General features: G+C 35.1%; 1 protein-coding gene across 2 annotated transcripts; it reads left to right on the top strand.

The window, feature by feature from the left end:
• The first annotated feature begins 4,226 nt into the window (after positions 1-4,226).
• Positions 4,227-10,958, top strand: LOC145167812 (homeobox-leucine zipper protein MERISTEM L1-like). 2 transcript variants are annotated; one of them, XM_079087068.1, is made up of 12 exons: positions 4,227-4,478; positions 6,116-6,367; positions 6,441-6,558; positions 7,180-7,368; positions 7,492-7,932; positions 8,026-8,127; positions 8,577-8,777; positions 8,886-9,060; positions 9,163-9,434; positions 9,628-9,723; positions 9,822-10,218; positions 10,568-10,958. In XM_079087068.1, exons 2-11 carry the CDS (start codon positions 6,138-6,140, stop codon positions 10,191-10,193), a joined length of 2,196 nt encoding a protein of 731 aa, XP_078943194.1. In that variant the 5' UTR covers positions 4,227-4,478; positions 6,116-6,137; the 3' UTR covers positions 10,194-10,218; positions 10,568-10,958. The 2 variants fall into 2 exon arrangements, with proteins under 2 accessions (XP_078943194.1, XP_078943189.1); XM_079087063.1 differs by having other exon boundaries at positions 10,552-10,958.
• The last annotated feature ends 1,413 nt before the right edge of the window (positions 10,959-12,371 follow it).

Below are 12,371 nucleotides of genomic sequence, written 5' to 3'. Positions count from 1 at the left end.
AGTTCAAGTGGGGGAGATTTGTAACGCTTGGTCCACGTATTATTCATTTCTCAAAATATTTGAATTATTGTGGGAACTCGACGAGTTTGGGAGATGCAACTCGTCGTGTCGAGAATTTTGTGGTTGCGGGTGTTGCACCCTATTTAAAGGACTTAAGCCCCTTGGCTGCCCTCCATACCAGCCTCCCTTTGTCCAGAAAACCCTAAGTTCGTTTCTCCTTTCAAGAGTGATTGTGTGAGCTTTGAGAGTTGATTTTGGTGGTTCTTTGGAAGGAACTTGGAAGTTGGAAGCATCTAGCTTAGAAGAAGGAGTATAGATCCAGAAACTCTTCATCAATAACAGTCTTCTTGAGGTATAAAGTCAACATCTTGCTTTTTTATCATCTAGATCTCTTTAATGGAAGTTTTAGCATGATTTTGGAATTTGATTGGGCTATCCAAGATGTTGAAGGTTCCAGGGGTTATTATGTTAGATCTAACCCCTTCATGACTTCTCTTGGCTGAAAGTTGCAAACTTTCTTTAGTTCCAAGTCCCATTCATGCATTAAGCCCCTCATTAAGTCCTTATTAAGCTCTAGAGTGTATTTCCAGCTTGCATGGACGTAAAGTTGGAAACTTTACATGATTATACAACCTAGGATTCGGGTTTGCTTCTTTTTGGATGGTTCTTAAGGGAAAAGTTGGAAACTTTATCCTTCTAGACATCATTTTGGATGAGATCTGAGATTTGGAGTCCCTAGATTCGATGGTATCAGCTTAATGCACTAAGAGTTTGGAATTCTGGCCAACTCGACGAGTTGATGGGATTTTTCCCGATATGTTCGGGTGACAGAGGAACTCGACGAGTTGAGGGACAACTCGGCGAGTTGGGTCATCTCAGAACGTTGACTTTGATCCTTGACCTTAGTCTTTGACCAAGTTTGACCTTTAAGGGATTTTAGGGCATTTTGAGTTGTATTTAAGAAATTGTTTCTATTTTAGCGTTGTGTAGAGCGGATATTGGAATCCCGACCTAGTCACCTTCCATGCAGTATTGAGGTGAGTCTTCTCACCATACTCATGGGTCGAAGGCACCAAAGCCGACCCATTAATTGATACGGGATGATTGGTATTGGAATGTGTAATGGTTTGCTATTTGATTTATGCATGGGTATGTGAAGACCATGGAGGGAGCCCATGGCACTTGGCAAGACCACGGGGGGAGCCCATGACATGCAGATGTAAGACCATGGTGGTAGCCCATGGCATTCCATTGAAGTCCATGGAGGGAGTCCATGGAAAACTTGTATGTATATGTATATGCATGATATTATGTGATTATATGATTTGTGTGATTGGGAAACTCACTAAGATTGTGTTACAGTTTTATTGATTGTTTCAAGTACTTCTAATCATAAGGGCAAGGTCCCGACTTGATGGCGTGGCGTGCATTCTCCAGTGTTTTCACATTTAGCTTTTTGTGCTCTAATATCAAAAATAATATGGATATGTATTGGGATTTTGTACTTCCTATGGATGATGTTTATGAAATTAAAAGTTTAAAAATTTTATGAAAATTTGGGCAGTTACAAAACCACTAGATCTCATTCTTGGGGCCAAAAAGAAACCAAAACTCATATAAAATAGATCTATGCCATTAATGAACAAGTTCATAGCTTTTTACCTAAAACAAACTGGAAATGAAGCACATAATAAAGATCCAAAAGCTCTTCCTTGACCCACAACCTTGCACCAAACTCCTTCTTCTTGAATAAGAGCCAAAACACACCAAGATGCACATAATGAGCTCAAAAACACCACCAAAGAGGCTAAGGGACGATTTCTAGGGTTTTGGGACTTGGAGGCTGGTAAAGAGGCCAACCCTAAAGACTTAATGAGCTTATATAGGGTACACCATCAAAAATTAGAGTTTTCATTTACCCCTCGTCCGCCTCGCGTACTCCTTGTACACCCAACGTACAAGGTCTTGCACCCCCGATCCAACCCTCACAGTACACTAAGAGTACACTACATTATGCCTCATGTATCACCCTTCGCGTCAGTACGCTCCGCGTACTCCCTAGGTACGCCCCACGTACTAGGGTTTCCTCTTAAACCCTTAAGCACTCCGAAGGCCATAACTTCTTCGTTATAAATCCGATTATGACGATCCTTATATCCAAGAAAAGGTAACAAGAAGCTCTACGCTTTAATCAACTCATTCCTGTCTTACAATATCCTGAACAAACATCCAATTTCCATAAAAGCCTGAGCCGACATATTACCAAAATACCCTTTGGCTCCAAAGCACAAACCGAATACCCGGATCATCCAAATTACATCATCCACCCCAAATGAGTCCACATCTCAATTCTTCAAGGGTCCTAAGTCTGCTAATACCCAATCCTTGATCACCATCCCGAAATTGGATATGATTCGAAACAGGGCGTTACATTAGTAGGATAGATTGTAGAAGGTTTTTGAAATCCCCTAAAAGTGTCCACTATATGGGATTCCATAATGTTTCCATTGTTCAACTGTTGAACAATTAACATTCACTCACGGTACTTCTAGATTAATTCCTGATGGCAACTCAAAAATGAATTTTTCATTATTCCTAAAGTTACACCAATTAGTTATGACACTGATATTTATTTCCAACAAATGTTGGAATTGAGTTCCCATAATCGATTCAGAAAACCGGGTATACATATTATAACCAATATTTTATGGTGAAAGATGTAATTGGTTTTGTAGGATTGTTGTGACTTTGCTAGAACCATTTTTTTTTGTATTTGCCATGAAAAATCGTTTAGAATGATATTGGATAAAATGTGAACGAAATTGGAAAAAAAATTAATAGAATGTAATATGAGAGAATGTATGCTTTTAGAAATGCTAGATGTTTATATTTATATTGGTAAAAGTATTAAAAAAAATTAAAATGTTACTGTTTTCCAACCGTTAAAAATTGTAAAATTGAAAGTTTGTTAACTTATTAAGAAACTAATGCATTGTTATGAACTAAGTAGTTTGATTGTTTATTAAATTCTTAAGGACTTGATGCACTTGTTATAAATTTGGTAGTTTTATAGTTTGGTAGTTTGATAGCTTGCTATATTGTGTAAAGGCTTGATGCATTTGTGAATTAAATGTTAAGTACTGATTTCATTTTCTTAGTTTGTTGTTTTAACTTATATACTTATTTTGTAGACGGGTGTTAATGTTATTCTTCAAAACCCAACGCTTGCATCAACATTCAGATAAGATTCGATCTTTTATTATCCAAATCTACCAAAACATCCAAAATAACGGGGGAAACAACATAATGCAACAACATTCAGATAAGATTCAATCTTTTATTATCCAAATTTACCAAAACATCCAAAATAACCGGGGAAGCGACAAAGACAATTTGTAATTCCAGCTTTTTACTGTTTTTTAATAAAGTCTTTGTTTTTAATAAAAATCAAGACAAGCAGTTTCTTTTAGTTTTATACGACAAAAAATTAAAACATAATTATATATATATATATATATATATATATATATATATATATATATATATATATATTCCTAAATATATTATTTCTATATTTATATAAAATAATTTGCATAACATTTTTATTTCAAGAAAAACATTAGCGGCAATATCATGTCGACGCTAAAGGATATAATAGCGGCAACATATGATATTAGTGATGAGAATTGCGACGAGACTATTAGTGGCATAACAATTAACAACGACATGTGGCAACCCATTAACAACGACATGTCGACGCTAAATGATATAATGATGACTTTGCATGTCTTTAGCGACGACATTTCAAAGCTTTTTTTAGAGAGAGAAAGAGACAGAGAGAGAATTGGGTGGTTAGTTGAAACGTGACATATTCACTTTGGCGTTACCGTTGTACGGCGGAGCCGCTGGCAACGCCTGAACCTATTGGAAAGAAGATTTTGACGCCGGCCGGCCGCTCTTTTTGTTAGGTAAAAGCTTTAATAAAACCCTATTTCTTTTGTAAAACTATAATCACATAAACATTAGTAAAAAGATTAATTAAATAAACCTTAGTAAAAAGATTATGATATTAAACGAGAAAATTTTCATTTGATAGATATTTAACCATTTAGACATAGTAGTGTGTGAGAGAGAGATGCAATGAGCACCAGCTTGCAACAAGTCTCTCTCTCTTTCTCCATAAATGCGTTTGCATCCTCTCTTTACACTGCATTTACTCCTCTCTATCTCCCCCTCCCATCTCTTCAATTCTCCCACCTGTTCCTTTCCCCTCTCTCTCTCTCTCTCTCTCTCTCTCTCTCTCTCTCTCTCTCCTTATTCTTCTTAAATTCTTATCACAAGAAAAATACAGGTAGCTTCAATGGAAACCAGCCTGAAAACCATTCTTTTACTCTCCTAAAAGTGGTTTCTAGTTGACCCTTTCCCCGAATACCCGATCTTTGCCTCTAAAAAACCTGCAAAATCAAGTCAGAAGTCCAGTAAGTTACCATAACGCCTTTCTCCGGTTCATTAGCTACGTTTGGTATATGAAAGTGATGAAATTTGATGCTTTTATTCTTTTGAAGATATCTTCAACATATTCATTTGGGTTAGTTGGATTGGAAATAATTCTCTATTTAATTTGTTAAAAATTCAACAAACTTTTAAAGATTGTTTTTTCACTCTAAAAACTAAATCGTTGATCGAGTATCCTTTACCAAATTGAAACCAGAAGCAAATCCGACCAGAAAACTCTCTTTCTTTAGAGAGAGAAAGAAGGGTTAGTGATGTGCTAGGGTTTCTGAATGTGTATGAAAACATGTACCTGGATGCTAAGATATTTCATACTTTCTTAAAGATAAAAGCGAGAAATTTGATATTTGATTTTATTCAACCCCTCAGACTGCAAAACCATGAGTTTCTTATGATAAGGTATGCAATAATCTTTGGTTTACTTAGTTTTTTCCAAACCTACAACAAAAAAGAAACACACTTAAGAAGTCTTGAACTAAATTCTTTTATATCTTCTATCAGAGTCATCAAGATCGTTTATGTAATATTAATTTAAGTTTTGAGCGAGAGCCAGATCGGATAAGAACATGCGAAAGAATTGTAATCTTTGGAGCCATTTCACAATTCTAAGCTTGTTTCAAGAAACTGGATAAGCATTGGTTAGGCAGAAGGCTACCAGCACTGTTGTATTTATTTTTTTCATCTTCATAACTATCAAGCGGTGGCTAATAAATTCTTTTTAATTCTGTTAACTCCTATCAAAAAAAAAAATGCTAGAAAAGTTGAAAAAAAAAATTATTGTGTAAGACTGGTATCAACTTTTTTATTCTTTAAAGTTGACTTTTGTTTTCAAAAAAGATATAGATTTGTTGACCTCCATTAAATTCATTTATGCCTTTTGTGTGTACAAATTTCGATAATCCAACCCAAATTTCCTATGTTTTCCTTCACTGATTTCATAGTTTAATATATTTAATTTGAAAGTTTATGTCTCATAACTATATCAAAATAAAACCATCAATATGTACAAGACAAAATTAATTGGCAGTCCTTTCGTTTTCTATTAATTATATCATTAATATGAATTTGTTATATTTTTAAGTTTTATAACATAGAGGTTGTATGTATTGGTATATAATTGTTATACATACCTTTTTTGATTATGTAACCATGTTTTTTCTGTGATCATAAAAATGTTGCTAAAAAGACGATCGAGATCTTTATAACTTTCAATAAATACCAAAAACTTCATCAATGAACAATGTGGAAGGTAAATTAGTCCCATTATTTCTTTGTTGTTTTTCTCTTGGGTGTCAAGCCTATATTTTAAAAATGTATAATTAATACTTATTTTACAATCACTTTAAACACGTTTTCTTGTATTTATTGTAGTTATTATACTTTGTCTATTCATTATTAATTCTTTTAATCATTAAACATATCGTACATACTAGTTGACTTCGAATGTCAAGCTCGTATTAAAAACATAACTATTATTTTTTTAATAAGTTAACGTTTATCTTTATACTTCTTGTATTCAAATTAAATGATTTTTAGTTTAATATTTTATTTATTGATTAAGTTTGAATAATTAATTAGTTTAAAGTAAAACCTTTTATGATAGGAGCGTGAGGAATTAAAGAACAATGTTTCAGCCTAACATGTTTGAGAGTCACCACCATCATCATCTTCTGGATATGAGCCACAAGTCACCAGAAAATCAGCTTGATATGCTTAGAGATGATGACTATGAGAGTAAATCCGGGACTGATATCATGGAAGCTCCCTCAGGCGATGATCAAGATCCCACTCAACGTCCCAACAAGAAGAAACGTTACCATCGTCACACTCAACATCAAATCCAAGAATTGGAATCGTAAGTTGATTAAAGATCTTGATGTTTGTATTCATGTTTTTACAAATATTTGATCTTAGCTTGTTGAATGTAGGTTTTTTAAAGAATGCCCACATCCAGATGATAAACAAAGGAAGGAACTTGGAAGAAGGTTAACCTTAGAGCCTTTGCAAGTCAAGTTTTGGTTCCAAAACAAAAGAACTCAAATGAAGGTATTCTGATTACATGACACATTTTTAGTAAAAAGGCAACTCCATGTAGTGCATCAAATATATACTACTCGTTCTTGTAGGTTGAGAAATGTACTCATTATGCTTGCATATTCTAACTATTTTGTAACTTATATATATAATCATCTAACTTTTCAATTCTAAATGAGTAGCTAGCTAGCCTTAAGACATATTTGTTTTTTCTGCCACATACTGTTACTCCATGGACCTATATCAATTCTTAGTAATGGTGTAATTCTACGTCTTTTAATTATTTTGCGCTGCAAGGTTAACGAAATTAAGCATTAACTAATTAAAACTATGCAACGATATTTCTTTCATTTCCATTAGGTGATACCAAGATGAATTGTTGTCTGAGTAAATATGTTACAAAAATATTTGATAAAAGGAGCACGTAGTTGGGGAAATATAAATTTGTAAAAAGTTAATTATTAATCCTCAAAAAAATTATCCTGATTTTATTTTGTAGTTGACACCATACACTCTTGTGTTTTTTTTTTTTCTTAAAATGTTCTACGTCTTTTAATTATTTTGCTCTATTTGAAGGATTGTGAACTTATATATATCTAGCTGCTCAGTTGTGACTTTTGTATGTTAATTTAGGCTCAACATGAACGCCATGAGAACTCAAGCCTTAGGAACGAGAATGAGAAGCTCCGAATGGAGAACATACGATACAAAGAAGCCCTCACCAATGCCACCTGTCCCAACTGTGGTGGTCCGGCAGCCATCGGGGAGATGTCATTCGATGAACAACATCTGAGAATCGAAAATGCTCGCCTCCGTGAAGAAGTAAAATCAATTAAAAACCCTAAGAAACTAAATCCCTAAAATTAAACAAGATTCTCTTTCTCAATTTCCTAGTTACAAATCTGGTTTCTAAAACTATATTGTATGTTCTTGTTCGTTCCACAGATTGATAGGATATCTGGAATTGCTGCAAAATATGTTGGCAAACCAATGCTAAGTTACCCTAATCTAACGCAAAATGGACCACCTCGCTCTCTTGACCTACCAATTGCTAGCTTTAGTCCACAACCAGTAATGGTGGATGACATGTTTGGAACCAGCAACCTTCTCCGGTCAGTTTCAGGTCCTAGTGAGGCCGACAAGCCAGTTATAATTGAACTAGCGGTTGCAGCCATGGAGGAGCTAGTAAGAATGGCACAATCTGGTGAGCCTTTGTGGGTTCCAAGCTCTGATAACTCATCAGAAACCTTGAATGAAGACGATTATTCGCAAACGTTTCCTAGAGGCATTGGACCCAAACAATTGGGATTGAAATCTGAAGCTTCAAGAGAATCTGCTGTTGTCATCATGAATCATATCAATCTTGTTGAAATTCTAATGGATGTGGTATGGAGAATTACCCTCTCTTTTTAGATTAAAATTATGACTAATTCAAAATTTAGATGATTTTCAACCTTAAATCATATCGTGATTCTGCAGAATCAATGGTCGAATGTGTTTTCCGGGATTGTTTCAAGAGCTATGACTCTTGAAGTCCTTTCAACTGGAGTGGCTGGAAATTACAATGGAGCACTACAAGTGGTAATTACTAGTTTAATTTTATATTTTTATACACACATATAATCTTATGATTTAAACTTTCAAATTATAGATATGTGAAGAGTGGAAGTAGAATGTACAAAATTATTTTAGGCGCGTCATCTAGCTGATAATTTTAATTAATTATAAAAAACATATTCTTTTAAATGTTTACTAATGTCATTTTATATATTTCAGCTAAATTATCCGCTAATTTTACCAAACATCATTTTTATCGGCTAACTTTTCTGCTATTTACTAGTTTTTCAGATACTACACCAAACATAGTCTTGTAAATTATAAAATATGTAAAATTGTATATTAGAAGTGTAAAAATACATGTACATTATTGCATTTGGGGTGGTATATACATGTAAAATTATTGGATTCAATTAATTTGTTGTAGAAATTATGAAGCCTATATGTATTGTTCTAACGTTTATGTTTTTCAGATGACTGCCGAGTATCAGGTTCCTTCGCCACTCGTTCCAACCCGAGAGTACTATTTTGTTAGGTATTGTAAACAACATGCTGATGGGACCTGGGCTGTGGTCGATGTTTCCTTGGACAACTTACGCCCTTCTGCAATGTCAAGATCTAGAAGAAGGCCATCCGGTTGTTTAATTCAAGAACTGCCCAATGGGTACTCAAAGGTTGGTTCAAGTTATAACCTTTTCATCATTTAAAAAAAAACATGAATTACGAATCTTAGGATATTTACAAATTACGATTAAGGTTCATGTTTCACTTTCGTATTCTAGGTTACATGGATTGAACACGTAGAAGTCGATGATAGAGCCGTTCATGACATCTATGGGTTAGTAGTGAACTCTGGTCTAGCATTTGGGGCAAGACGTTGGGTCTCAACTCTTGATAGACAATGTGAACGTCTTGCAAGTGCAATGGCTAACAATATTCCAGCAGGCGACGTTGGAGGTAATGCACACATAGAATTTACCTAGGATATATTCGAGTTAAAATAGTTGAATTAAGTACCTTTATTTCATCTATGATTTTGACTATAACAATGTTGGACAGTTATAACGACACTAGAAGGGAGAAAGAGTATGTTGAAGCTGGCTGAGAGGATGGTATTGAGTTTTTGTAGCGGTGTTGGAGCATCGACAACACATACATGGACGACTTTATCTGGAAGTGGTGCGGATGATGTTCGTGTTATGACCAGAAAAAGTGTCGATGATCCCGGCAGGCCTCCTGGTATTGTGCTAAGTGCTGCTACATCATTCTGGATCCCTGTTCCACCAAAACGAGTTTTTGATTTTCTTCGTGATGAAAACTCGAGGAGTGAGGTAAAATAATCTTGTCTTCCATCAAACACAAACCTAAAAACGTTTAAAACGTGATGATGATGTTAACAAACAATATTCGATTTTCAGTTTACGTACATTTATCGCTCTAATGAAAAGAAAAATATAAAACGTTGCGATCAGTGTTAACAACAAATATCCATATTCATTGAATAGTTGTTAAAATTATATGCAGTGGGACATCCTTTCAAATGGTGGATTGGTTCAAGAAATGGCACATATTGCCAACGGTCGAGATCCTGGCAACTGTGTCTCGCTTCTACGAGTCAATGTACGTTTTTAAAATTGAGTAAAAGTAGTAACATAGCTTGGATATTTGTTATGTATAATGAAGAAGGCCACCGATCTTTGACTTATATTGTATTCTAGAGTGCGAATTCAAGCCAGGGGAACATGCTCATACTTCAGGAGAGTTCAAATGATTCAACGGGTTCGTATGTTATCTATGCTCCAGTAGACATTACAGCAATGAACGTGGTGCTAAGTGGAGGTGACCCTGATTATGTTGCGTTACTACCATCTGGTTTTGCTATACTTCCTGATGGACCTGGAAAACATCAAGGAGGAAGAATTCCAGAGGTCGGAGATGGGGGTTCTTTACTCACAGTTGCATTCCAGATTCTAGTCGATTCGGTTCCTACTGCAAAATTATCGCTGGGCTCAGTTGCAACGGTTAATAGTCTTATTAAGTGCACTGTTGAAAGGATCAAATCCGCAGTGGTGGCTCCTGAGAATCCATAACCATCCTCATCGTTTTTTTTTTATGGTAAGAGACTGTCGCAAACTGTGTCTTAAGATTTCAGAAAAGTGTCGTTATTTTTAGGGAAAAAAATATTTGTTTAACCCGCCCTTCACGTAAAATATGATTCATTCATCTCACAAGTAGAAAAACATTTTCATAAATCGTATTAAGCTATGTCTATGAGTATCATCACTTGTAAATACTAAAAAATGGTTGGTCGTTAAGGTGTGACGCTTGTAGCAAGTAGATATGCTGCGACCTCCTTAGCGACCATTAGTTGTCATAGTTAGCGACACTTTTTCTTAGTTTATTGACAACTTTTGTCGCAAACGTTATTTTTCTGACACTTTGCTCTAGTCTGTTTGATTTGTAGGGTCGCATCTATTGGATGAGATGATGGAGGATTTAGGTAGGCGATGTTTACTCTTATCCTTTGAAACTAACGAAAGAAGTCAAGAACGAACCTAGTAAAATCCTTTGGCGTTTGGTGACAACATAAAAGAATGTGTTTTTCGTCATTCATCGAAGGTTATGGGTTCGGGTATTGACTTTGCCTAGTTTACTGAAGATTATTGAGTAAACTAAAACCTTATCGAGTGATTTTTAGTTAAAACTCTTCAGATTTAGGGTTTTTTGAGTTCTTTGTTTGAAGTGTGGTGTGTTAGAAATGTAGTCTTATAGCAATTGCTCCTAACAACTTTGCCTCCTTGCATCTCATCTTATTCTCTTATGATAATATGATCACTTTGGGTGTTTTTTTTGAATTAGAGTTGCAAAAAAGACTTGTATGATTGAGTTTGGTATGAAGGCAAAATATAATTTTCTCAAAACCACTACCTTTTTAATGCGGCTAAATATTGGTCAATGTGACCCAACACCACTTTTTTATACACTTGTTTATTTGTATACGGGTTAGTGCATTAAAGATGTTTGCATAAACTGATATTAAAGTCTTACGTAGTGTTGATAATATTGAATTTGATAAGGAATGAAACGCCTAATTTTGGATTAAAAATTATTTGTTTTGTTTACATGGAATAGAATGGATCATTATGGACTAAATATGTGTAAAAGTTTCAACCCACTGAAATTTAATGGACTTATAAGCTCGTTGTCTCCAGATTTACAATCACACAATAGTAAATACAATGACATACTTCGAAACAAAATCTTTATTGATTGAGACAAATTCTTTAGATACATCTTGTTTGTATAAGATACATATATGCAGTGCAAAATGTACCTATTGATATAGTTGTCTTTTAACATTATCAAATATGGGAGATTTTTAGGATCAAACCCAATGATTTGAGTCTCAAAGACAAGTTAGATAAGTCGTCACATATTACTAGCCAAGTTGATGGAGTCAGTGTGAGCCTATATTATCAGTGTGACTGTCTTGATAGGCAACTGATTCGACTATTAGCGGCATATCGTGAAGTATCTAGCTGTAAATGACTCTTAAAGACATGTATAGAGGGAAGATGGGTTTTTTTTAATTAAAAAAGGAAGATATGGATAAGACTTGAAGATTATAAATTTCAGTATTTGTGGAGAAAAGGTTAAAATTCTCATTGATCTAATGTAACTTTTATACAAGGCATTTACAACAATTTTCCTAAACCATCTCCTATGATGAAGGGCTACAGATATTGAGAAGATAATTACAAAGAATAAATCAACAACGTAAAAACTTAATGCCCTCCTGCAAGCTCAAGATCGGTTACGGACGAGCAGCTTGTATCGTAAATACTTGAACCGGGAAGAAGCCACATCCTTTGTAAAGATATCTGCAACTTGATCAACAAACTTGACATGCCGAACAATAAGTTCAGGTGCTTGGACTTGCTCCCGAACAAAGTGATAGTCAATCTTGATGTGTTTTGATCGTTGGTGAAAAACAGGGTTGGCTGTGAGAAAAGTAGTGCTAAGATTGTCACATAGAATGATCGGGGGACCATGAGAGGATGTTCCCATCTCCTGTAGAAGTTGTTGAAGCCAAATTAGCTTAGCAGAGGCGAAAGCAATGGCCCGGTATTTAGCCTCAGTGCTGGATAGAGCCACACCCTTTTGTTTTCTGGAAGACCAACTGATCAGGTTACCCCGAAAATAAATGCAAAATCCATGTTGAGAGTGACAGACATCAGGATTCGATGCCCAACTAGCATCGATGAAAC

The sequence above is a fragment of the Lactuca virosa genome, chromosome 1 (genome assembly GCF_052849685.1).
Source record: "Lactuca virosa cultivar CGN04683 chromosome 1, Lactuca_virosa_CGN04683_v6, whole genome shotgun sequence".
In the NCBI taxonomy this organism is placed as follows: domain Eukaryota; kingdom Viridiplantae; phylum Streptophyta; class Magnoliopsida; order Asterales; family Asteraceae; genus Lactuca; species Lactuca virosa.
The sequence above is the reverse complement of the archived record's forward strand: the minus strand, read 5'-3'. Positions and strand labels throughout refer to the sequence as shown.